Source organism: Vanellus vanellus (assembly GCF_965231255.1).
Source record: "Vanellus vanellus genome assembly, contig: HAP1_SCAFFOLD_35, whole genome shotgun sequence".
NCBI lineage: Eukaryota > Metazoa > Chordata > Aves > Charadriiformes > Charadriidae > Vanellus > Vanellus vanellus.
In genome coordinates this window covers 74,234-100,389 of record NW_028128889.1, presented here as the reverse complement: position 1 = coordinate 100,389, position 26,156 = coordinate 74,234, and the positions used below count along the sequence as shown (strand labels likewise).

Here is a 26,156-nt window from a genome sequence, read left to right as displayed (position 1 = left end):
AAGCTCAGGCTCCTGTGAGCTGCAGAGATTTCTCTTTGGTTTTTGATGTTGTCCTTGGATGGGGTTTGGTTGGTTGTTTTTCACACAACACTTTGCAGTAGAGGACAAAAACGTGGTGTCGCAGCCCCCGGGGTCGGCGCCGGCACTGCCACCTCCCCCCCCCCAGCTCCTGTCCCTCCTCTTGACCCACAGCTGTTCCCACTTTCCTTGCTTGGTTTGGTTGGTTTTTTTTCCTTTCTACCTTTCTTTTTTAATATGTTTTCGCTTCCCCCTTTTTTCTCTTTTACCCCTTTTTTCTTTTGACCTTTTTTGCTTTTTCCCCCTTTTTCCCCCCATTTTTTTCTTTTTCTCTTTTTCATTTTCCCACTTTATTTTTCCTCCTTTCCCTTTTCTCTTTTTAAACATTTCTCAAGCTTTCTCCTGAAGGAACGGCCCCTGGCTCTCCGCTAGCAGAAGGAGCCTACGGAAGAGCTCTGGCACTGACATGGGCAGGAACACCCACAAGTGAGAACTGGATAGACAAAAGGCTCCTCAATGATGACACTGGGGCAGCCCGACCTTAGAAGCAGCAGAGGAGCAGAGCCACCCAGAGCCACCCAGAGAACAGGAAGGGCTATTCAGGGCCTTATTGTCTGCGCGAAGTAACCATCTGCTGAGAACCGGTCTGGCGGCTCAGAGCTCAGCCACAGCAGCACTCTTGAGCCAAAGGGGAAAAGTACACCGGCAGGAAGACTGGGAGCCTTCCTCCACAACAACCCACAGATCATGACCAGAGTGGTGCCTATTCCCAGCCTACACTAATGAATACGTACGCCTTTGCATCAGAAAGGAACGCTTGCTTTACCAGCCCCTGGGCGAGTTGGGAGCCATCCCCCTTGCACCCAGCGCTGCAATAAACATGCTGCTTTGTAACTCGCCCCGAGTTGGGGAGTTTCTTTCCCCACGTCAGCACCCCTGGGATTGCTTTCCTTCTCCCGCCTCGCACTCGCTCGACATGGTTTTTTCCAACTCATTCTTTTTTATTAAAAAAATTAATGAAAAAATGCTCCAACTCTCAGTTTTACAAGGCACACAAAATCTCTAAAAGGGAAACACAAGCGTGAGGTGCTGAGGTACCAAAACCTGCCCCTGTTAGTCCAACTAAAGGGACAGCGTCGGGAGGCGACGGAGGAGGAAGGGGGAGGCTGTGGGATGGAGAGAGCCCTCCCCGTACCCCTCAGCTGCGCATCCTCGCAGCGCCGCGGGAATGGGGGGCTGTGTGTCTTGGCGGGTCTTTGGTTTGCTCCCCTGACCTGCTGGGGGTGGTGGAGGAGGTTGGAGGGGGTTGTCCGGCAGTGGGGTTACATTCATCAGGCGGTGCTGGGCGGCACGACAGGAGCCTCCCTTGCTGTGCTGCGAGGCCGGGGCTCCCGGAGCGTTTCTGCTCCTGCTGCTTCACCTGCTGGACCATTTCCCTCATCTTGCGCTGTGCAGTCTTGGGGAGGAGAAGGGAAAAGCAAGAGTTGGGGGTCAGGGCACTGTTTCTCCCACCACCACCCACCCCTGAGCCCCCACCGAGCATCTCGCCGCTCCCAACTTTTCACCCCGGACAAGCCCTAATTAATTTCAGGTTTCTGGGTTTTTTTAACTTGTGCTTCCTCCATCGCTCCTTGAGAGAGGCTCAATTTTTTGGGGGGGGGGCCGCCATCCCGCTCGAGTGGACAGGAGACAAGGTTATGGAAGATGAACCCAGGTGGGATGCGGGTGGCTTTGCCCGCACCGAGGAGTCCATTCACAATGTCCTCACGTCCAGCAGCATCAAAATCATGGTACCCAGCAAAGAGCTCCCCTGGCGCTGAGGGAGGCCAAGCCAGGCTGGCAGCACAGTGCTGACCACAGGGACGCTCTCAACTTGGCCCTTACTGTCCCCCACACCCACAGCCCCCACCCAGCGCACCTTGAACTGAGCCTCGGGCGGCCCTGTGATGATGACCATGCGCTCGCTGCCCTTGGGACCTTCTGCCGGTGCAATCTGGGGAAGTATGGGGGAGAAGGAGCGTGAGTGCAGCCACCGCTTCAGCAAGACCTTCCCTCGGTGGCATGTCCCCCCACAACGCAGGGCAATCCCCCCATGCAGGAGCATCCCCTCCCACCCGAGCCGGGCTCATAACCAGGGTGCTGCAGGCCTGGCCTTCTACTAAACACAGGCGGGAGAGGTGGGCCCATGCCAACGGGTACAGGAGAGCTGGGGAGAGACTTTTTACAAGGGCATGGGGTGACAGGACGAGGCGGAGTGCCTTCAAAGTGGAAGAGGGGACATTTAGAGGAGATAACAGGAAGAAATTTTTCACTGTGAGGGTGGTGAATCACTGGCCCAGCTTGCCCAGAGAAGCTGTGGCTGCCCTAGCCCTGGAGGTGTTCAAGGCCAGGTTGGATGGGGCTTGGAGCAACCTGGGCTGGGGGGAGGTGTCCCTGAACAGGCAGGGGGGTGGGACTCCATGATCTTCAAGGTCCCTTCCAACCTCAACCGTTCTGTGATAAGTTGGGGAGCAAAACTGCTCCCCGCACACTCCCATTCCCTGACCTCGGCAGTGCAGAGGGGAAACTGAGGCACGAAGCGCAGGACCAGCCCCGCAGCACCTTCCTCGCCTTGATGGAGGCACCCGCAAACCGCACCAGCTGCTTGATGTGCTGCCCCTTCTTCCCGATGATGGCCCCCACCGCCTGCGTCCCGATGAACACGTTCACAACCTCTTGCTCCGGAAGCTGCGGGGGCATGGAAGAGTGAGAGGGTCAGGGCACCAGCTGGACAGGGGACAAAGGAGGTGGCTGTCCCCATCCCACCATCCCATGGTAGTGGTTGCCCACTCTCCCAAGGTGCCCCAGCAAAGATCTCCTGGAGAGGGGGGCCAGGCACCTAAAGGGTGCTGATGTGGGAAGGCGCTGGCTGGGGGAGCTCCGCCGAGAGCTGGCTGAGAGCTCCGCCGAGGAGCTCTATGGTGGGAGAGAAAATGAGGGTCAGTGATGGCCCCAGCATGCCAGACCCTTCCCGGCCACCCCCAGACCCACGCACAGCAGCAAGATACCACCATAAGCCCGGCAGGGACACGGGGACAACCCTTCAGGCCCTCAAACCCCCCCTCACAGAGCGTGGGTGCATCTGAGCTGCATCCAGCGCCATGGGGCTGGGAGGCAGACGGGGGCTCCCAGTTACCCCCACTCCCCCCACGCTGCCACCTTGCCGCCCGTGTCCCGCATCTGCAGGGGAAAACCACGACACAACTCTCTCCTGCTCTGCATTCCAGCAAGTGCAACCGGATGCTACCTGCAAACCACCACTGCTCAGCTGGAGGACGAGCAGACCCGGCTCCCCTGCCCAGCCTGGACGCCGCTCTCGCTCCCAGCCCTGGAAAAAAAGCCTCTCCAGGACGGGGCTGCAGCAACAGCCGCACATTTCCACCCCACAGCAAACAGCTCGTTAACGAGGGGCGAGCACCGCATTTCAAAGCCCCCTTAGGAGCAAGGCAGCGGCCCAAGAGCCAGCCCAACCCCCCAGCACACAGCTCAGCACTCACCACACGCTCGCCGGCCCCAGCAGCAGCGGCTCGAGCGGGGTTGCCCGCGGCCGGCGGTCGGGCGCCGCTCCGTCACAGCCGCTCACCATGGTGGAACGCCGAACGCAGTCCGCGTCCTTCCAGTCGCACCGCAGCCATGGCGCAGCCGGGTGCAGCGAACGCAGCTCCCCACCAGAGGGGCGCAAAGCGCCGTGCGAGCGCGCAGGAAAGGGCTCGGTAAGCCCGGGATTGGCATTCCCTCACCCACCGAGGGCAGAGGAGGCAGGAGGGGGCGCGCGAGAGCCCGCGCCGCCGGCCGCTGTCGCTCGCCTCAGGCCTGCGGGACGCCGAAAGGCTTCTCCGCTCTCCGAGGGGCCCCTCCGCTCTCTGGGAGGCTTCTGGGGGGCCCCTCCGTCTCTGGAGGGCTTCTGGGGGGCCCCTCCGGCCTCCGTGGGGCCTCTCCCCGAAGGCCTCTTCCCCTCCTCCGGGCACTCCCCGGCCTCCCGGCGCCCAGCTGCCAGCCGGGGCCCGGCTCGGGGCTTCCGGAGAAGGGCAAGCGCCTCCCCCAGACAGAGCAGGGCCAGGCGGGCCGGGCGGGACGGCGCCGGCCCGGCCCCACCGCAGGGCAGGGGCAGAAGCGGGCCGGGCGGCCGCTAACGGCTCCCTCAGGCAGAGCACAGAGGGCGGCGCGCCTGCGCGCGCGCACCCACCGCCCCGCCCCTCTCTCCCCCCTCAGCCTCCCCTGTACCGATGGCTGTGGGGCCCCTCGTCGCCCTCCTCGCCGCCCCGGGGCCCGCCGCCGCGCAAGAGGCCGCCCCCCAGGGCAGCGAGCCGCCCCGCCGCCTCAGGGCCGCCCCCGGGCATCGCCCCGGCGCCCACTCCCCCCCCATCTCCCCGGCCAGAAGCAATGCTATCAGCAGGGGTCGGGGGCATAACAGTTCAAGAGAAATTCCTTTGTGTAAGAAAGACCAAAGAGTTCTTCAAAGGATCCGGCTGTCCTGACATTTGGGGGGGCAAAGAGAGGAAAAAACCCACCTCGGACCAACCTGTGTGCTCCATTCCCAAAGGACAAAGTGATTGAAGTGGGTGTATGCCCGAGTTGCTTTCCCACCTTTTATGTCCTGTCCTCCTTAGACTTTTCTTTGCAACTCAGTGTAGGGATTTCCGAAACGAACTTAATTTGTTGGCGATAGGAAGAAAGGTAAAATGTTGGGAAGCATTAACGGAATGAGCCAAAGAGGCCTAATGTGCTGCAGCGGGATCATTAGCTCTCTGCGAGCGGTCGTTGGCTGGGAGAGGTTGGGGGGTGTTGAGGAGGGCTGCAGTTAGGTGTATGTGCCTGAGATGATCCCAGGGGCGCTTGGAGGGGGAGACCTTTGGGATAGGAAAAGTAACTTGGGAAGTTTGGGCCCTGTGAAGGGAAGTCAGCCTGCTGGGAGCTTCCCTAGGGCTGCAAAACACTGTTGTGTGTGTTCTTTCCTCAGCGTTTGCATAGTTGTGGATGATGATGATGACGAGACTCCGCCGAAAAAGCAAAAATCAGGTATCGCGCATTACACAAGTACTGAATATGCCCGATTTTTCTGAGGTTTCGTGTCCCTTGGAAAAGTCTGGCTTTTGTGCTCTGGCATTGTTCCTGAAACGGTGGCTTTTCAAGCTGTTGGCTTCTTGCCTTGTGGCTCTCTATGCCTATAGCCAATGGCTTGAGGGTGTCCGGTAGGGCTTAGCCCTATAGATGACGGACGTTCTCTGCGGTGACTGTGGCAGGGCCCAATACTTTTACTGCCAGCAGGAGATAGCCCAGGTCTCTGGCGCTGAGCCCGCGCCTGTCAGCAGAAAGAGTATCTTAAATCCAAGCTGTGTGCTCCCTCCTGTCTGTATTCGCAATGTACCTCTGTTGGTTTTCTATCCTGTTCTTCTACGGCCTGTCTTTGTTTTTTAGATTATTCCATCTCTGAGCAGAAAGAGAAAGTTGACGTTTCTGCAGTGCTGCAGTTGCCGACCAAGGCAACCAAACGCCCGGCGGCTTCCGTCAGCGAAGATGCTGCCGGCACAGAGTCTGCGGAAGAGGTTAGCGAGGGCTTTGAAATGTTAGGGTCTGTGCAAGGTGCGAGAGCAAGCGGCTCTCCCTACTGCATCTTGAGGTTGAGCCTGCTCTGAGCCTGTACAGCAGTAGGTGGTTCTTTTGCATTTCTAGCAGGCAGCTCTAATGTGGGCTGGGTTTGCCTTACTCAAGCCTGCGTCCTCTGCTCCGGCACTGGCAGCTGCGGGAGGAGCAAACTGTTTGTTGTCTTCCAGATACTTGAGAATGGTTCAAGTTTATAGTTTTAGTGTGTTTGCAAACTGTTATTCTCTTTCTCAAGCTTGTGGTTAAGGAATCAATATACACTACCTGACAAGAAAAACTGCATACTTGCTCTGGATAAACCACTTTCTGCTCATTATCCACCAGTCCAGGAGAGCGTTCCTGTAGGACTTTGGCTCTGTAAAAATGAGCCACCTTGACTGCCTAGTTTGGTTCAAAGGTGTAGTGCAGTTTTTCTTATTGCCCCATGGGATTAGAGGGCTAAGAGACTGTCGGGCTCTAGTTCTTCGTTCCTGAGAGAGTCGTTAACTCTTATTTGTACACAATATATTTCTCAAGGGCCGAACTATCACCCTTTGGAATGTTTAGAAGCCGACTGAGTGATAACTCAGTGACAAGACTGTATTCTTTTAATTGCTGCACATATGAGAGCCTGTATTCAAAATTTAAAGCGTACCTGTCAAAGGTCCTGCCAAGATTTGCCGCCTTCTGCAATCTGAACCAGCAAGTCATGGTCCCCAAGTCATAGTAGAGCTGACTACGCCTCAGGAAGTGTGTTTGCTGGGATTCACATTCAGGTTACACTCACGCTGGTGCTTTTTTGTTGTTTTCTTTTAAGCCTGGGTCCACTTCTTTAGAGCCTTCCACTAAAAGACCACGATTTTCGTCACTCGAGGTAGCCGTGCTGCAAATTGGTAAGGCTGACATCAAGTTATACGACTTGTTTCATTTTCACCCTACCTTGTGTACTGTCCAAGCCTACCCCTAGGGTTCTGTAGGGATTATGGCAGGCACGGGACGAGGCAGCATCTGGGAATACTTGAGCGTGACCTCTGTTTCTTACCCGCATCCTCGCATTGCTTCTGGAGTGGAGCCGGGCGTCGATCTGGTCGTCTCGGTACCAGAGCTGCCTTGGATGCAGTCCTTCCGTTCTGATAGGTCCACTGTTAGCTTGCCAGAAGCAAATTGTTTTCAATGGTCCTTTTAGGTAGTAGATCCTGAGGAGCCTTTTGTATTTCAGGTTTCGGCTGGCAATACCTTGTGCGCGCAACTTGCTGCAGTTGCCGGTGTGAAAACCTGAAAATGTCCTAAAGTGACATAACACAAATCATATGATGATGTGAGAGAGAAAATGACAATTTATCTTTGGTGAAGCTCGTTACTGTAAACTCATAAACCTCTTCAGTTTCCTTTTATACTTACCGATGCCTTACGCTCTTCTCTCGTAGGTCAAATGCCGTGTGGGACCCATGCTCGCTTGACTAAGGAACCACTCTCTCGTCCTGACAAGACAATTCCCCGTCTGAGGTAAAAATCCTTCCGTTTTCTTTGACTTCTTCCCCGAAAGGTTTACTGCCTATGGTAAGGGAGGTCGTCAGCTGCTTCCCCTCCCGAAGAACCAATATTAAACTTTTTCTTTAAATCCAGCTACTTAATTGACACAGGAGATTAGCTAGAGATTAAAGGTCTGCGGTAAGAGGAAGCGTTGAACTTGAGAGGAGGCTGAGGACACAATCAACAGCGTATCTTGAAGGCAGTTGTTGTGATTTTCACTTTTACTTCTCTCTACTTCCCCATTAGCCAGTTGAAGACAGCAGGTCTTCATCTGAAAGTCATAAACATCTCGTGTCTGTCTCCATCGTCATCGGTGTACGTGCTTGACAAAGCAGGTGGTGGTGGAGGTGCACATCGGAATGTTCTCTTGATACCGTTTCTTTTGCCGTTGATGTTTTGAGCACAAGCCGGAATGGCAAACAGAGCATCAAAGCTGCTCCAGACAGCTTCTTACCACTGAGGCCACCAGTTAAGGAGTGCGCTGCGCCAGAATCCGCCACTGCAGATGAAAATCCATACCATGAAAATGATACAGAAGAGAGTTTCTCATGTAATTTTGGGTGCGCTGAGTTTAAGCGCACTGCATTTGAGAGCAGGTCAAGACTCTGCTGTCGGCGTCTCATCTGCCAGTCGTTGCTTATTGTGGTTTGGCTCATATTTTGGAGCAGATCTGGAGCCTGAGAAAGAGATTCCTTTCAGAGGAAGCTAAACCAGAGAAGTTCCTGGGGAAGGTGTCTAATGCACTCCAACCGCTACTGAGCATATAGTCCCTGAGGTCAGAGCAGGGCAGGTCTGAAGTAAAATGTCCCAGCAGTATGGATGTTGTGGACATTGCCATTCTCAGCGTCAGCATAACCTTTAACAAATAGATTGAGCAGAATTGGTCAGGGCTGGTTGAAATGAACGCTGTCTTGTCCCACAGAGTAAAGTGGCCTCCTCAGGTTAATGCAGATATTTGTCGGATGTGCAAAGAATATTTTGTTCTTCTTAAAGAAAAACCCCAAAAGCCAGCGTGAATTGGTACGCACTGATAACAAATGCCCCCCGTATAAAAATTGTGATTCTCCTCTGTTGTTTGTTTCCTGCCCCAAAGTGTTCAAGCCTCCTCCAAGGAACCAGTGGCGACTGTGAGTCACCGGGAAGAACCAAAATACGGAGGAGACGTCTATCCACGTGCAACACTCAGGACCGGTGAGTATCCCCATGATTCCAATCCGTTCCACTTTGTAGGTAGACGTCAAATCCGAATAGGGCATTTCTTACACACTCGCAGATGACGTTCCGAGTTCAAAGTGCTTGCCAGAATTCGAACTTCCTGACCATACCGTCATCCTTCAAAGTTTTTCCTTTTTTTTTATTTATCACTCAGAAATGGAGAGCTGTGTACATCTGATGGTGATTGAAAGTCGACTTCTTGTTTTCTTACTACTGCTTTTCTGTGCAGGTGTCGAATGTATAGATGTTTGCTGCCCGCAGCGGTCGCAGAGAGGTGATACGATCAGGTAGAGTCTCTTCTAATGATGCTTCTTGTTCCTTTTGGCTCTGCGCGTGTATCTCTTTCAGCCGCTGGTAGAGTCTCGAAGATGACCAACGGTCTTTGATCGTCTCAGTGCTGTGAAAGAGAAGTAGCTAGCTTGCGGCTCCGGAATTGCTTGCAAGCCAGTTGCATCTCCAACACAAGCGAGAGCCGTGCTGCGTGACAAAGAGGGTTGTGCTGGTGTGGTGTTTGCTGTGGGAAGAAAGCCAGTAAGGGTGCGAGTGGTGGCCGTCCCAAGTTGCCCTTGGATGTGCAGAATCCGTTTTTGTTTGTGAGTCGTTCTGCCGAGCCATCAGGGAGCTGACATTTCATTTCTTTCACTTGGAAACCCGCATCCTAAGCAGAAGGATTAGAGAGCTTGTAAAGCCTGGTGGGACTTGAGGCAGTTTTGGGGACTTTGTAAGTCCCAAAGGATGCCTGGGGTTTGCCTAGGAGGGGGAAAAAGGCAGCGTGCAGTTGGGTTTGAGAGGCCAGCGGCCTCATTGGTATTGGCTGTCTGAGCTGGCAGGACTGTGAGTTGCGACGGCTTTGCGGTCTTTATGGAAACAGGTCTTGGTTTCCCGAAGCTTACTCTGTTTGGGTGCAAGTCTAGTTGCAGATGTTCCTGTTATACCTTGCAGTAGAACACCCAGCATGCAGTGTTTATCAGCAGCAGATCACAAAGCACTCGACAGAGGAAGTGCTGGTTGCTTCCCTGTTTTCCAAATAATGCAACTGATAAAGAGAAGGAAAAGGAGTCTTGTACAAGTAGATGGGAAAAAAAAAACAAACTTCCAAAGCTCCCAGCTCTTCATTCTATCCCAGTCTTGCTGCTAAGAAAGACCGGTGCTGGAAGTTGAGGCGATATTGTCACATGTTGATGTGTGCAACCGGGGCTAGTCAGAATAGGCCTTGCAAAAGCCTTTCTTGTCCAGAGGGTGAATTCTTGAGAATTCCATGGGACAGGACGGATATAGAGCTCACTTCTCTCTCTCCCTCTCCTGGCAGGTACTGCACACCAGAAGAAAACTCTGCGGAAGAGGAAGGAGCAGTGAAAGAAACCATCGCAGGGGTAAGCTTGTGTTATTCCCAAGGAAAATAGAGCTCTTTGTGGTCAGAAACTTCAACAAATCTGTGCTTGATTGCTAGCTTAACGTCCGTTTGTCTAACAGAGGCAGCGTGGCACAGAAATCTTAGAAGATGCCTTATTCCGAGGACACCCTACACCTGTTCCGTCCAAAAAGTCAGCCAGCCTCGATGTGGAGGAAAAGAAAGTGCCAAGATTGGGAAAAACAGCGGAACGCTTTCCTCCGCTCACAGAGGTACCGTAGGCGACAGTCTGTGAGACAAAAGAGAAGGTTGTGGCAGAGCTGCAAGGAAGTCCTCTTCTTCTCAGTGGTTCTTAAGGCGCTTTGAAATCTGAAGAACTTGCATTGAACCTGTTAGCGAGTGGCTGTGGTTGTGGCTTCACAGTGCGAGGGTCAGCACTAAAGCTGCTTTGAAGGATTTTGTGTGCTCCCCGCGCTCCTTCAGTTGTGCTGCCCTAAGGGTTTGTGGGCCTTCTGTTAGCGGGACGGCTGCCTCAGTTTCCCCCTTTGCCGTTCCCTTTGAAGTCCCCCACCTTCACGTTCTTTCAGGCTCCTGACTTAGCTGCCTCGGTACGGAGGATGCCCGCTGGGGTTGGCTTAAACCTGGGTATTGCGAGGGCCGCAGCAGCACCTGGGAAAGGGGGTTGCCAGAGTTGTGTTCCATTTTCAGCTGCTTGAGCGTGTTTGCTAAGTTTACGGGTTTTATCCCCACGTCCTTGGTGAAAAGAAACGGCAGCAAGCCTGGGCTGTGAAGTTCAAAGTTAGGATGCTGAAACCAACCAAGCAAGGCAAAAGCGCTATCGCTCACTGAGGCAGGAAACCGTCGAAGGCAGTTGCTCTGTCACCTGAGCTGAATTTACAGGCCGTGTTTCAGTGGAAAGCTGCCCCCAGGTCAGCGTGCTCCATGCGCTGTTTCACAAGTCCTTCCCCATTTAATTGTTCCTTTCAAGCCATGGAGAGAGAGGTCAGTGCCGCATTTGGCAAAGGTGAGCCAGATGAGATCATGAGCAGTGCCTTCAAACTAAAGGTCACTCGCGAAGACATCCACACGCTCAGGAACCTTTGCTGGCTAAACGATGAGGTAAAACCAGCTGCAGTACAGGGCTAGTCTCACTCAGCCTTTATTGAAAAATACCCTTCCGCCCTGTACAGAAGTCGCGTCAACGTTCTTTGACGACCTCCGCTGCAGAGCCTAGAAATCTCTGTACACTTCTTATTTGAGGTGTTGAAGGGTCGAGCGTTTCGGGAAGTTCCGTTACTTCTTGTATGACGCAGCTTCCAGGAGTTCGTCCGGGTTATTGGCGTGGGTGGCAGGTGTTTTGATCAAACTGCCGATGTAGCCCCGTGTGAAATCCTGGGAACAAAAGCCTCCAGCTGAGGCTGGAGTTCTCTGCGCTGCGTGCTTAAGGGTGGCCAGAACAGAGGTGGTGCTGTATTTTTCGTTGGGGAAGGCAGCGTCTTATTTTGACACCTCACGTTTCCTCTTTATGGTGCAGGTCGTTAATTTCTACATGAGTCTGGTGATGGAAAGAGGGAAGAAGGAAGGCTATCCAGCAGTCCACGCGTTTAGTACTTTCTTTTATCCAAAACTAACATCTGGGGGCTACGAGTCGGTCAGAAGGTGGACCAAGAGTGTCGATGTCTTTAAGCAGGACATCCTCTTCGTGCCTGTGAACTCGCGAGCACACTGGACACTAGCCGTGAGTCCCACGGGCTTTTCCTTTAGAATTGGACGGGGAGCAAAAACTGGCAAGAGAAGTCATGTAGGTGTTGGGGGGTGTGCGGCACAAGGTTGTGCTTTGCCTAACGGTCACCTTTTAATAACAGGTCATAGATCTGAGGAAGAACACGATCACGTACTTGGACTCGCTTGGGCAGAAAGGGGACAAGATTTGTCAGACTTTGCTGTAAGTAACCGCTCCGTCACTGCTTTTCTGGTGTGAATGAGGAGAGGGGTTTTAGATTTAGTCCCTGTAAGGCGACTGCCAGTTTTCACGTGGCTTGTAGATAACCAAGCAGGAATCTTGGAGTTGCTTGCTGCGACTTGTCTGGCATCGACTGCTTATCTGGTGTCACAGCGTCCCCTGCACCCAGGGTCTGGGGTGCCTGGATTCTGCCACCTTCCCGTGAGAGGCACAGCCAAATACGCCATAGCCCCGTGGCACACGTGTGCCGACTTTGTTAGTTCTTGACCATTAGCTCACAGCCTCTCCCCGTGTTTGTAAGTTTCAGATTGGGATTTTTCCTCAAAATCAGCCTTAAATCAGCTGCAGTGAGGATCCTCTGACATTTTACCGTCCTGCCGTCCGTCTTCCTGTGATCCTTCAGCTGCTTTATTTTGTTGTTGGCCTAAATTACAGAGATGAAAAGGGATTTTTTTTTTTTTCCTTTTGTTTTAACCAGCCAATACCTGCAAAAAGAAAGCTGGGAAAAAAGACAGCTGGAGCTGGATGTTTCAGAGTGGACTCTTCACAGCATGGAGCCACGTGTACGTGAGCACCCCTTGGGTTTGAAATGGGAACTGTAAGTGCTTCTTTGGGGCCCAGATCCTGGCACGTGACAAAGAAAGGGTTGAGCTGATGTTCCTCGAGGAGTTGATAGTAAAAAGCAGTCCCTAAAGACCGGATTTAAGAAAGGTCACTTAAGAAAGAGGCGGTGCGAACCTTGAGACACCTCGCAGGGGGGAGGGCTGCTGCGCCTTCTGGGCCTGCCAAAAATTTGGATCGTAGTGTCCGAGTCCGGGAGGCAGAGGGGAGGGATGGTGAGCAGTGAACTGGGTCTGTTCCTCGTGGGCGGGAGTGGGTATCGCGGATTAGGCAAGTAGGGTCAGGAGTGTGCGGTGAGCGCAGTGTCGGTGTGGGTAATGTGCGCTGCTTCCAAGTTGCTTTTCTTTTGAGACAGAGGGAAATCCTCCATCTTCTTTGCATTCCTTAGGAGATCCCTCAGCAGCTGAATGGAAGCGACTGCGGCGTCTTTATGTGTAAATACGCAGATTACATCGCCAGAGAGAAACCATTCAACTTTAGCCAGGTGAGTGAAGGTCATAAACCCCTCCAAGCCCCTCTCGCCCAGGGACAGGAGCCAGGGAGGTTAGGCAGCAGCTCTTCATTGTGTCCGGGGCAGGGGCTGAGGTTTCGTACCCCGTTTCGGTGCGTAGTTGCTGGGATCAGAACTTTCAAGTGGCCTGGGCAGGGCAGAGCTGTGGTTCTCCATCCCCGCCTTTGGGAGCTGCTGCCGGTGAGATTCCTCTTGGGCAAGGTACTGCCGCCAGCGGGTTTGGCATATCTGGGCTCGGTATCTTTTGGAGAAATGGCTTCTACCCTTTGACCAGTCAAGACACCGCTTCTTTTTCTTGATTTCGTTTTAGACGGGTCTTTTATTAGCGTGCTTGTAAGCTGTCGCGTGGTCAAGTCAATCTGGTTTTGTCGGGTTGTCGTGTCACCCTCTTAGGAACCGCGTGGGGTGTTGTACCCAAACGGTTGACAGTTCCTAAAGGGAACTTCCTATTAAGGACTCCGCTGGGTGTTTATGCGTGTTTGCCACCTCTTTCTACCGTGACGTCATTATTTAATTTCTCTTTTCTTTCTCTTCTCTTTTCAGACTCACATGCCATACTTCCGGAAGAAGATGGTGTGGGAGATAATCCACCAACAGCTGCTGTGACACGTGGACTCTTAGAGCTCTTCTTTTGATTACGTTTCTTCGACCTTAGTTACTTTTCTTAGGCCTTTAGTTAGTTTTCTTAGACCTTTAGTTACATTTCTTAGACGAATTTTCCTCTTTAGGTTATGAAGTAGAAGTTAAGATGGTTTATTCCCCCCACCTCCCTTATTTTGGAGACAGTAACTCTGGGGTTTTGGTACACAAGTTTTCCTCTTTAGCTTATGAAGGAGAAGTTAAGATGGTTTGTTCCCCCCACCTCCCTTATTTTGGAGACAGTAACTCTGGGGTTTTGGTACACAAGTTTTCCTCTTTAGCTTATGAAGGAGAAGTTAAGATGGTTTGTTCCCCCCACCTCCCTTATTTTGGAGACAGTAACTCTGGGGTTTTGGTACACAAGTTTTCCTCTTCAAGTTATGAAGTAGTGGTTAAGACAGTTTATTTCCCCACCTCCACCCCCCCCCCCCCCCCTTATTTTGGAGACAGTAACTCTCTTTGAAATTAGCTAACGCACCTTAAGCAAGAGCCAGAAAGGTGGGTGTGACCTCGTTAAGGGCAGAGTGAAGAAGGAACATCGTCAACTTCCATGGCTGAGCCGCACGCTCGCGCCTCACAGCGCACGCGACCACGTTACAGACAAATGGGAAACATCCGTGGTGGTGGTTACAGTCGTGTTTGCCCAACTTACCTTCCCAAGGACAACGTGCTGAACTACCGTCTCCTCAAAGAGAGTTTTCCTCTGTTTCTGGAATATCTACCGTCTCCTTGATTCCTAAAACTGGATTTGTCACGACCACAGAAAGAAAGCGTTTACCATCTCTTGATTTCTCACCAAAGCCCCTGTCCTTTGGGCTGGTTTGGGGTTGGCTTGTTTTGCTGCCTCCAGGGAGTTATCTAATGTGAAAAGAGAAGTATTTATTTCTTTATATAATATAAATATTTATTTTAATAAAAAGAGCCTTAATGGAAGGAAACTCTCCCTGTGTCCTGGTTTGAGGTAAAAGAGAACCAATTTTGTTCAGTAACTTGGCTTCTTAGCTGGGCCTCTTCTACCAACTGAAATTAACTGCCTATTGTGCCGTCAGCGTTCACTCTCTCAGAGCGATAAGAGCAATGGTTACAGCTGATGCCCAGGCATGGGATGCAGAGAGGCTCTTGCTTATACTCATTGCTATAACCCCCACGGCCAACCAGCTTTGTTATTTGCCCCGTTGGAGGGTCGGAAGCGGAAAAGCATAGTGGGGTCCCACCTGCGGGGAGGAGCGACAGGACAGGTGACCCAAAACTGACCAACAGGGTATTCCATCCCATCTGCCTCATGCTCAGTAGAAAAGAGACCAAAGGGATCAAAGGGTTCTTCTACCTGGGGAATGTTTACTTCGCCCTTTGATAATTATGCTGATGTGACCCCATCAGAGCTGGGGCATGGCAACCTTCTGGGCTCTGAGGATAAGGACTGGTACCTTGTTAAGATCGTGGTTTTGTTGTTGATGCTCCTGAATGTGGTGCAGGGGTGGTTTCTTGTGAAACATCTGTGCAGGGGGAGCTGGAGGGGACCGTGCGCTGCCGCCACTCAGACCCGCGCAGCCGCTCGGCGATCTGCAGCGGCGCGAACCGCGGCCCCGCCCGGCCCGGCCGCAGCTGCCCCCCCCGGAGCAACGGCACCACCGGCAGCCGCCTCCCCCACGGCACCGGCGCCACCGGCAGCTGCCCCCCCCCGGAGCAACGGCACCACCGGCAGCCGCCTCCCCCACGGCACCGGCGCCACCGGCAGCTGCCCCCCCCGGAGCAACGGCGCCACCGGCAGCCGTCTTCCGCACCGCCACGGCACAGGCGCCTCCGCCGCCTGCACCGGCACCGGCACCCGCACCACCGGCAGCCGCCCCCCCCACCGCAACAACACCGGCCCCTCCGCCGCCCGTCCCGGCACAAGCCGCGCCCCCCCCTGCAGCGGCACAAGCCACGCCGCCGCCTCTCCCGGCACAACCTACTGCAGCCACTACAACCAGTACCAAAACTACTCCAACTCCATCAAAATCGGTACAAGCCGCCCCGGGAACCAGGAGCAGGAAGAGGAGGTCAACTCCTTCCCCTGCCCCTTACCACAAAGACCACCTCAAGTCACATAGCTTGGGGGAGAGTTCTGAACAAGATCCAGGGGAGGGTCCTTCAAGACCACAGAAGGGAAAGAGACCTTTGAAAACAGACAAAGGCCAGAGTCCTTCTAGAGCAGATGCTGGAGAGGCCCCTTCTGGGGCAGCCTCCCCACAGGAGGACTCAGATGTAGAGGGAGTTGTTCAATCCTTCTCCGTGAAAGATCTGAGAAGTATCAGGAAGGACTTTAGTCGTCATGAAGGCGAAACACTTGTCTCCTGGTTGCTCCGATGCTGGGATAGCGGGGCAGATACCCTAGACTGAGATGGCAGAGAAGCTAGGCGATTGGGAAACCTGTCCAAGGATGGAGGGATTGTACCTGAAAGAACTGCCTGTGCGAGAGGTGATTTATAGTGATGGGCAAGCGATAGTAGACCCTGATGAAATGCCATGCAAACGATCTCTGCTCAAAAAGTTTGTACAAAGTGCACCATCAACATATTCCCACCCATTGTCAACAATGGTCTGGGGAGGATCCGATACTGACACACCAACTGTAAATGAAGGGGTTAAGAAGGTACGACAGTATGAAGACAGTCTCTCTGGTCCCTTCTCTGTGGCAGCCATAGAAAAGCTGACTGTGACCACCGAGAAAATGACTGAGAAACTGACTGAGAAAATAGAGCAAATGACCCAGAGATTAGTTGAGCAAACCGATAAACTGTTTGATAAACTAACCAAGGTGGAGGAAAAACTCCATGCTTTCCCTGGACAGACTCATGTTGCAGCTGCTAAGACGAAACGCCCTCCTACTCAAGAGAAAAACCACCCTCCGACTCAAGACAAATCAAAGCTGATGCGAGATATCCTGTGGGTTTGCCTCTGTGAATATGCAGAAGACATGAAGAAGAGGGATGGAGAACCTACCTCAGCCCTACAGGCACAGGTGCTTGAGTTGCAAAATGAAGCCGATAGAAGAAAGGATTCTTACAGGAAGAAGGTTGCTCCAACCTACGGTAGGCGATCCTACGGACCAGGTAGGAACCAATCTGATAATCGTAGGTACTACGGTCAACAGTAGAGGTGCCCTGCCTCCAGCCAGGAGGAGGAGAGGGACAACCGACTGTATTGGACTGTGTGGATTCGATGGCCTGGCACATGAGAGCCACAAAAGTATAAAGCCCTGGTGGACACTGGTGCACAGTGGTGGTGCTTTTTTTTTTGCTGTCTCCAGGGAGTTATCTAATGTGAAAAGAGAAGTATTTATTTCTTTATATAATTTAAATATTTATTTTCATAAAAAGAGCCTTAAGGGAACGAACCTCTACCTGGTAATGAGAGAGGGTGATTTATTCTTTTTTTTTTATTTAACTGAAAAAAAGTTGGATGTAGCGATGTGGTTTTTTGCTCCCTCACAATCCCCCAGGAAGAGGATTGGAGCCAGGAGGAGCATCGGAGCACAGAAGCCGCGAAGCGATGGTCACACAGTGCTGCAGGGGCAATCGAGGTGTCGTTCAGTGGTGAGATGAGCAAGCAGCATCCCGAAAATCCGCCCCTGGAGAGGGGTCAGCGGTGTACGGACGCTCTCTGTGTTCTGTAAGCCCCCTTTGGGGAGTCCCTGCTGCCCCCTTGGCAGCGCCCGGGTGGCTGTGACTGCTGAAAGCTGGTTTGGTGCGTTGAGGTGTTAGGTGGGGTGGCACAGCCCCTGCCCGCCCCGGGAGGGGGGACACCACCTCTCCGGTGGCACTGGATGGGTGGGAGGGAGGGAGGGAGCACAGCTCTGGAAGCCATGGAGAAAGGCGTGGGGGTGTCCCTCATCGTGGCAGCCCCCAGCAGCCCTACCCCGCCACACGGCCACCCCAAGGACACCCAAGCCCCATCTTGGTCCTCTCCCTCTTGGGTGATGCCCTTCCACCCGCCCTGGAGGTGCTCTCCTCTCCTGCAGGGGGGGACGCCCAGCACTTGCCTGGCTAGAGAAGCACCGGGGGGGTGCTTAGGGGGCATCTGAGCTTCCCAGTTACACGGGCATAATTAGGGCGCCCTTAAGAACCATTAATAACCACTTTGGCTCTGCTAACCAACTGCGGCGAGGCCCCCACCCCGCTTTAGCGCAGGCTTTGTGATGCCAACACCTCCCTGAGCCACTGGGTAAAGCGACGCCTGGCAAAAAAACACCATCACCCAAAGAAAACCCCACACCACATCCCCCACTCCCCGCCCACCCCTTCTCCCCCCATCACAGCCATGGGACAAACTCCCACCACCACCACACCCCAATCTCAGCTCGGCGGTGACACCCCCAAGACACTGGAAAGAAAGCAACCGAGAGCAAGCTCAGGCTCCTGTGAGCTGCAGAGATTTCTCTTTGGTTTTTGATGTTGTCGTTGGGTGGGTTTTGCTTGGTTGTTTTTCACACAACACTTTGCAGTAGAGGACAAAAACGTGGTGTCGCAGCCCCCGGGGTCGGCGCCGGCACTGCCACCTCCCCCCCCCCAGCTCCTGTCCCTCCTCTTGCCCCGCAGCTGTTCCCACTTTCCTTGCTTGGTTTGGTTGGTTTTTTTTCCTTTCTACCTTTCTTTTTTAATATGTTTTCGCTTCCCCCTTTTTTCTCTTTTACCCCTTTTTTCTTTTGACCTTTTTTGCTTTTTCCCCCTTTTTCCCCCCCTTTTTTTCTTTTTCTCTTTTTCATTTTCCCACTTTATTTTTCCTCCTTTCCCTTTTCTCTTTTTAAACATTTCTCAAGCTTTCTCCTGAAGGAACGGCCCCTGGCTCTCCGCTAGCAGAAGGAGCCTACGGAAGAGCTCTGGCACTGACATGGGCAGGAACACCCACAAGTGAGAACTGGATAGACAAAAGGCTCCTCAATGATGACACTGGGGCAGCCCGACCTTAGAAGCAGCAGAGGAGCAGAGCCACCCAGAGCCACCCAGAGAACAGGAAGGGCTATTCAGGGCCTTATTGTCTGCGCGAAGTAACCATCTGCTGAGAACCGGTCTGGCGGCTCAGAGCTCAGCCACAGCAGCACTCTTGAGCCAAAGGGGAAAAGTACACCGGCAGGAAGACTGGGAGCCTTCCTCCACAACAACCCACAGATCATGACCAGAGTGGTGCCTATTCCCAGCCTACACTAATGAATACGTACGCCTTTGCATCAGAAAGGAACGCTTGCTTTACCAGCCCCTGGGCGAGTTGGGAGCCATCCCCCTTGCACCCAGCGCTGCAATAAACATGCTGCTTTGTAACTCGCCCCGAGTTGGGGAGTTTCTTTCCGCACGTCAGCACCCCTGGGATTGCTTTCCTTCTCCCGCCTCGCACTCGCTCGACATGGTTTTTTCCAACTCATTCTTTTTTATTAAAAAAATTAATGAAAAAATGCTCCAACTCTCAGTTTTACAAGGCACACAAAATCTCTAAAAGGGAAACACAAGCGTGAGGTGCTGAGGTACCAAAACCTGCCCCTGTTAGTCCAACTAAAGGGACAGCGTCGGGAGGCGACGGAGGAGGAAGGGGGAGGCTGTGGGATGGAGAGAGCCCTCCCCGTACCCCTCAGCTGCGCATCCTCGCAGCGCCGCGGGAATGGGGGGCTGTGTGTCTGGGTGGGTCTTTGATTTGCTCCCCTGACCTGCTGGGGGTGGTGGAGGAGGTTGGAGGGGGTTGTCCGGCAGTGGGGTTACATTCATCAGGCGGTGCTGGGCGGCACGACAGGAGCATCACTTGCTGTGCTGCGAGGCCGGGGCTCCCGGAGCGTGTTTCTGCTCCTGCTGCTTCACCTGCTGGACCATTTCCCTCATCTTGCACTGTGCAGTCTTGGGGAGGAGAAGGGAAAAGCAAGAGTTGGGGGTCAGGGCACTGTTTCTCCCACCACCACCCACCCCTGAGCCCCCACCGAGCATCTGGCCTTCTACTAAACACAGGCGGGAGAGGTGGGCCCATGCCAACGGGTACAGGAGAGCTGGGGAGAGACTTTTTACAAGGGCATGGGGTGACAGGACGAGGCGGAGTGCCTTCAAAGTGGAAGAGGGGACATTTAGAGGAGATAACAGGAAGAAATTTTTCACTGTGAGGGTGGTGAATCACTGGCCCAGCTTGCCCAGAGAAGCTGTGGCTGCCCTAGCCCTGGAGGTGTTCAAGGCCATGTTGGACGGGGCTTGGAGCAACTTGGGCTGGGGGGAGGTGTCCCTGAACAGGGCAGGGGGGTGGGACTCCATGATCTTCAAGGTCCCTTCCAACCTCAACCGTTCTGTGATAAGTTGGGGAGCAAAACTGCTCCCCGCACACTCCCATTCCCTGACCTCGGCAGTGCAGAGGGGAAACTGAGGCACGAAGCGCAGGACCAGCCCCGCAGCGCCTTCCTCACCTTGATGGAGGCACCCGCAAACCGCACCAGCTGCTTGATGTGCTGCCCCTTCTTCCCGATGATGGCCCCCACCGCCTGCGTCCCGATGAACACGTTCACAACCTCTTGCTCCGGAAGCTGCGGGGGCATGGAAGAGTGAGAGGGTCAGGGCACCAGCTGGACAGGGGACAAAGGAGGTGGCTGTCCCCATCCCACCATCCCATGGTAGTGGTTGCCCACTCTCCCAAGGTGCCCCAGCAAAGATCTCCTGGAGAGGGGACACAGGCACCTAAAGGGTGCTGATGTGGGAAGGCGCTGGCTGGGGGAGCTCCGCCGAGAGCTGGCTGAGAGCTATGCCGAGGAGCTCTATGGTGGGAGAGAAAATGAGGGTCAGTGATGGCCCCAGCATGCCAGACCCTTCCCGGCCACCCCCAGACCCACGCACAGCAGCAAGATACCACCATAAGCCCGGCAGGGACACGGGGACAACCCTTCAGGCCCTCAAACCCCCCCTCACAGAGCGTGGGTGCATCTGAGCTGCATCCAGCGCCATGGGGCTGGGAGGCAGACGGGGGCTCCCAGTTACCCCCACTCCCCCCACGCTGTCACCTTGCCGCCCGTGTCCCGCATCTGCAGGGGAAAACCACGACACAACTCTCTCCTGCTCTGCATTCCAGCAAGTGCAACCGGATGCTACCTGCAAACCACCACTGCTCAGCTGGAGGACGAGCAGACCCGGCTCCCCTGCCCAGCCTGGACGCCGCTCTCGCTCCCAGCCCTGGAAAAAAAGCCTCTCCAGGACGGGGCTGCAGCAACAGCCGCACATTTCCACCCCACAGCAAACAGCTCGTTAACGAGGGGCGAGCACCGCATTTCAAAGCCCCCTTAGGAGCAAGGCAGCGCCCCAAGAGCCAGCCCAACCCCCCAGCACACAGCTCAGCACTCACCACACGCTCGCCGGCCCCCGCAGCAGCGGCTCGAGCGGGGCTGCCCGCGGCCGGCGGTTGGGCGCCGCTCCGTCACAGCCGCTCACCATGGTGGAACGCCGAACGCAGTCCGCGTCCTTCCAGTCGCACCGCAGCCATGGCGCAGCCGGGTGCAGCGAGCGCAGCTCCCCGCCAGAGGGGCGCAAAGCGCCGTGCGAGCGCGCAGGAAAGGGCTCGGTAAGCCCGGGATTGGCATTCCCTCACCCACCGAGGGCAGAGGAGGCAGGAGGGGGCGCGCGAGAGCCCGCGCCGCCGGCCGCTGTCGCTCGCCTCAGGCCTGCGGGACGCCGAAAGGCTTCTCCGCTCTCCGAGGGGCCCCTCCGCTCTCTGGGAGGCTTCTGGGGGGCCCCTCCGTCTCTGGAGGGCTTCTGGGGGGCCCCTCCGGCCTCCGTGGGGGCCTCTCCCCGAAGGCCTCTTCCCCTCCTCCGGGCACTCCCCGGCCTCCCGGCGCCCAGCTGCCAGCCGGGGCCCGGCTCGGGGCTTCCGGAGAAGGGCAAGCGCCTCCCCCAGACAGAGCAGGGCCAGGCGGGACGGCGCCGGCCCGGCCCCACCGCAGGGCAGGGGCAGAAGCGGGCCGGGCGGCCGCTAACGGCTCCCTCAGGCAGAGCACAGACGGCGGCGCGCCTGCGCGCGCGCACCCACCGCCCCGCCCCTCTCTCCCCCCTCAGCCTCCCCTCCACTAATGGCTGCGGGGGGCCCTCGGCGCCCTCCTCGCCGCCCCCGGCCCCGCCGCCGCGCAAGAGGCCGCCCCCCAGGGCAGCGAGCCGCCCCGCCGCCTCAGGGCCGCCCCCGGGCATCGCCCCGGCGCCCACTCCCCCCCCATCTCCCCGGCCAGAAGCAATGCTATCAGCAGGGGTCGGGGGCATAACAGTTCAAGAGAAATTCCTTTGTGTAAGAAAGACCAAAGAGTTCTTCAAAGGATCCGGCTGTCCTGACATTTGGGGGGGCAAAGAGAGGAAAAAACCCACCTCGGACCAACCTGTGTGCTCCATTCCCAAAGGACAAAGTGATTGAAGTGGGTGTATGCCCGAGTTGCTTTCCCACCTTTTATGTCCTGTCCTCCTTAGACTTTTCTTTGCAACTCAGTGTAGGGATTTCCGAAACGAACTTAATTTGTTGGCGATAGGAAGAAAGGTAAAATGTTGGGAAGCATTAACGGAATGAGCCAAAGAGGCCTAATGTGCTGCAGCGGGATCATTAGCTCTCTGCGAGCGGTCGTTGGCTGGGAGAGGTTGGGGGGTGTTGAGGAGGGCTGCAGTTAGGTGTATGTGCCTGAGATGATCCCAGGGGCGCTTGGAGGGGGAGACCTTTGGGATAGGAAAAGTAACTTGGGAAGTTTGGGCCCTGTGAAGGGAAGTCAGCCTGCTGGGAGCTTCCCTAGGGTTGCAAAACACTGTTGTGTGTGTTCTTTCCTCAGCGTTTGCATAGTTGTGGATGATGATGATGACGAGACTCCGCTGAAAAAGCAAAAATCAGGTATCGCGCATTACACAAGTACTGAATATGCCCGATTTTTCTGAGGTTTCGTGTCCCTTGGAAAAGTCTGGCTTTTGTGCTCTGGCATTGTTCCTGAAGCGGTGGCTTTTCAAGCTGTTGGCTTCTTGCCTTGTGGCTCTCTATGCCTATAGCCAATGGCTTGAGGGTGTCCGGTAGGGCTTAGCCCTATAGATGACGGACGTTCTCTGCGGTGACTGTGGCAGGGCCCAATACTTTTACTGCCAGCAGGAGATAGCCCAGGTCTCTGGCGCTGAGCCCGCGCCTGTCAGCAGAAAGAGTATCTTAAATCCAAGCTGTGTGCTCCCTCCTGTCTGTATTCGCAATGTACCTCTGTTGGTTTTCTATCCTGTTCTTATACGGCCTGTCTTTGTTTTTTAGATTATTCCATCTCTGAGCAGAAAGAGAAAGTTGACGTTTCTGCAGTGCTGCAGTTGCCGACCAAGGCAACCAAACGCCCGGCGGCTTCCGTCAGCGAAGATGCTGCCGGCACAGAGTCTGCGGAAGAGGTTAGCGAGGGCTTTGAAATGTTAGGGTCTGTGCAAGGTGCGAGAGCAAGCGGCTCTCCCTACTGCATCTTGAGGTTGAGCCTGCTCTGAGCCTGTACAGCAGTAGGTGGTTCTTTTGCATTTCTAGCAGGCAGCTCTAATGTGGGCTGGGTTTGCCTTACTCAAGCCTGCGTCCTCTGCTCCGGCACTGGCAGCTGCGGGAGGAGCAAACTGTTTGTTGTCTTCCAGATACTTGAGAATGGTTCAAGTTTATAGTTTTAGTGTGTTTGCAAACTGTTATTCTCTTTCTCAAGCTTGTGGTTAAGGAATCAATATACACTACCTGACAAGAAAAACTGCATACTTGCTCTGGATAAACCACTTTCTGCTCATTATCCACCAGTCCAGGAGAGCGTTCCTGTAGGACTTTGGCTCTGTAAAAATGAGCCACCTTGACTGCCTAGTTTGGTTCAAAGGTGTAGTGCAGTTTTTCTTATTGCCCCATGGGATTAGAGGGCTAAGAGACTGTCGGGCTCTAGTTCTTCGTTCCTGAGAGAGTCGTTAACTCTTATTTGTACACAATATATTTCTCAAGGGCCGAACTATCACCCTTTGGAATGTTTAGAAGCCGACTGAGTGATAACTCAGTGACAAGACTGTATTCTTTTAATTGCTGCACATATGAGAGCCTGTATTCAAAATTTAAAGCGTACCTGTCAAAGGTCCTGCCAAGATTTGCCGCCTTCTGCAATCTGAACCAGCAAGTCATGGTCCCCAAGTCATAGTAGAGCTGACTACGCCTCAGGAAGTGTGTTTGCTGGGATTCACATTCAGGTTACACTCACGCTGGTGCTTTTTTGTTGTTTTCTTTTAAGCCTGGGTCCACTTCTTTAGAGCCTTCCACTAAAAGACCACGATTTTCGTCACTCGATGTAGCCGTGCTGCAAATTGGTAAGGCTGACATCAAGTTATACGACTTGTTTCATTTTCACCCTACCTTGTGTACTGTCCAAGCCTACCCCTAGGGTTCTGTAGGGATTATGGCAGGCACGGGACGAGGCAGCATCTGGGAATACTTGAGCGTGACCTCTGTTTCTTACCCGCATCCTCGCATTGCTTCTGGAGTGGAGCCGGGCGTCGATCTGGTCGTCTCGGTACCAGAGCTGCCTTGGATGCAGTCCTTCCGTTCTGATAGGTCCACTGTTAGCTTGCCAGAAGCAAATTGTTTTCAATGGTCCTTTTAGGTAGTAGATCCTGAGGAGCCTTTTGTATTTCAGGTTTCGTCTGGCAATACCTTGTGCGCGCAACTTGCTGCAGTTGCCGGTGTGAAAACCTGAAAATGTCCTAAAGTGACATAACACAAATCATATGATGATGTGAGAGAGAAAATGACAATTTATCTTTGGTGAAGCTCGTTACTGTAAACTCATAAACCTCTTCAGTTTCCTTTTATACTTACCGATGCCTTACGCTCTTCTCTCGTAGGTCAAATGCCGTGTGGGACCCATGCTCGCTTGACTAAGGAACCACTCTCTCGTCCTGACAAGACAATTCCCCGTCTGAGGTAAAAATCCTTCCGTTTTCTTTGACTTCTTCCCCGAAAGGTTTACTGCCTATGGTAAGGGAGGTCGTCAGCTGCTTCCCCTCCCGAAGAACCAATATTAAACTTTTTCTTTAAATCCAGCTACTTAATTGACACAGGAGATTAGCTAGAGATTAAAGGTCTGCGGTAAGAGGAAGCGTTGAACTTGAGAGGAGGCTGAGGACACAATCAACAGCGTATCTTCAAGGCAGTTGTTGTGATTTTCACTTTTACTTCTCTCTACTTCCCCATTAGCCAGTTGAAGACAGCAGGTCTTCATCTGAAAGTCATAAACATCTCGTGTCTGTCTCCATCGTCATCGGTGTACGTGCTTGACAAAGCAGGTGGTGGTGGAGGTGCACATTGGAATGTTCTCTTGATACCGTTTCTTTTGCCGTTGATGTTTTGAGCACAAGCCGGAAGGGCAAACAGAGCATCAAAGCTGCTCCAGACAGCTTCTTACCACTGAGGCCACCAGTTAAGGAGTGCGCTGCGCCAGAATCCGCCACTGCAGATGAAAATCCATACCATGAAAATGATACAGAAGAGAGTTTCTCATGTAATTTTGGGTGCGCTGAGTTTAAGCGCACTGCATTTGAGAGCAGGTCAAGACTCTGCTGTCGGCGTCTCATCTGCCAGTCGTTGCTTATTGTGGTTTGGCTCATATTTTGGAGCAGATCTGGAGCCTGAGAAAGAGATTCCTTTCAGAGGAAGCTAAACCAGAGAAGTTCCTGGGGAAGGTGTCTAATGCACTCCAACCGCTACTGAGCATATAGTCCCTGAGGTCAGAGCAGGGCAGGTCTGAAGTAAAATGTCCCAGCAGTATGGATGTTGTGGACATTGCCATTCTCAGCGTCAGCATAACCTTTAACAAATAGATTGAGCAGAATTGGTCAGGGCTGGTTGAAATGAACGCTGTCTTGTCCCACAGAGTAAAGTGGCCTCCTCAGGTTGATGCAGATATTTGTCGGATGTGCAAAGAATATTTTGTTCTTCTTAAAGAAAAACCCCAAAAGCCAGCGTGAATTGGTACGCACTGATAACAAATGCCCCCCGTATAAAAATTGTGATTCTCCTCTGTTGTTTGTTTCCTGCCCCAAAGTGTTCAAGCCTCCTCCAAGGAACCAGTGGCGACTGTGAGTCACCGGGAAGAACCAAAATACGGAGGAGACGTCTATCCACGTGCAACACTCAGGACCGGTGAGTATCCCCATGATTCCAATCCGTTCCACTTTGTAGGTAGACGTCAAATCCGAATAGGGCATTTCTTACACACTCGCAGATGACGTTCCGAGTTCAAAGTGCTTGCCAGAATTCGAACTTCCTGACCATACCGTCATCCTTCAAAGTTTTTCCTTTTTTTTTATTTATCACTCAGAAATGGAGAGCTGTGTACATCTGATGGTGATTGAAAGTCGACTTCTTGTTTTCTTACTACTGCTTTTCTGTGCAGGTGTCGAATGTATAGATGTTTGCTGCCCGCAGCGGTCGCAGAGAGGTGATACGATCAGGTAGAGTCTCTTCTAATGATGCTTCTTGTTCCTTTTGGCTCTGCGCGTGTATCTCTTTCAGCCGCTGGTAGAGTCTCGAAGATGACCAACGGTCTTTGATCGTCTCAGTGCTGTGAAAGAGAAGTAGCTAGCTTGCGGCTCCGGAATTGCTTGCAAGCCAGTTGCATCTCCAACACAAGCGAGAGCCGTGCTGCGTGACAAAGAGGGTTGTGCTGGTGTGGTGTTTGC

General features: G+C 53.7%; 1 protein-coding gene across 1 annotated transcript in view; it reads left to right on the top strand.

Annotated features, from left to right (window-relative positions):
• LOC309683849 (sentrin-specific protease 2-like) overlaps positions 1-26,156 on the top strand; it is a gene marked incomplete at both ends in the record, with an annotated part of 225,542 nt that overhangs the window by 145,537 nt on the left and 53,849 nt on the right. The window contains one exon of the mRNA XM_082499842.1: positions 12,712-12,807. Coding sequence (XP_082355968.1) covers positions 12,712-12,807 — 96 coding nt within the window. The remainder of the gene's footprint in view (positions 1-12,711; positions 12,808-26,156) is intronic.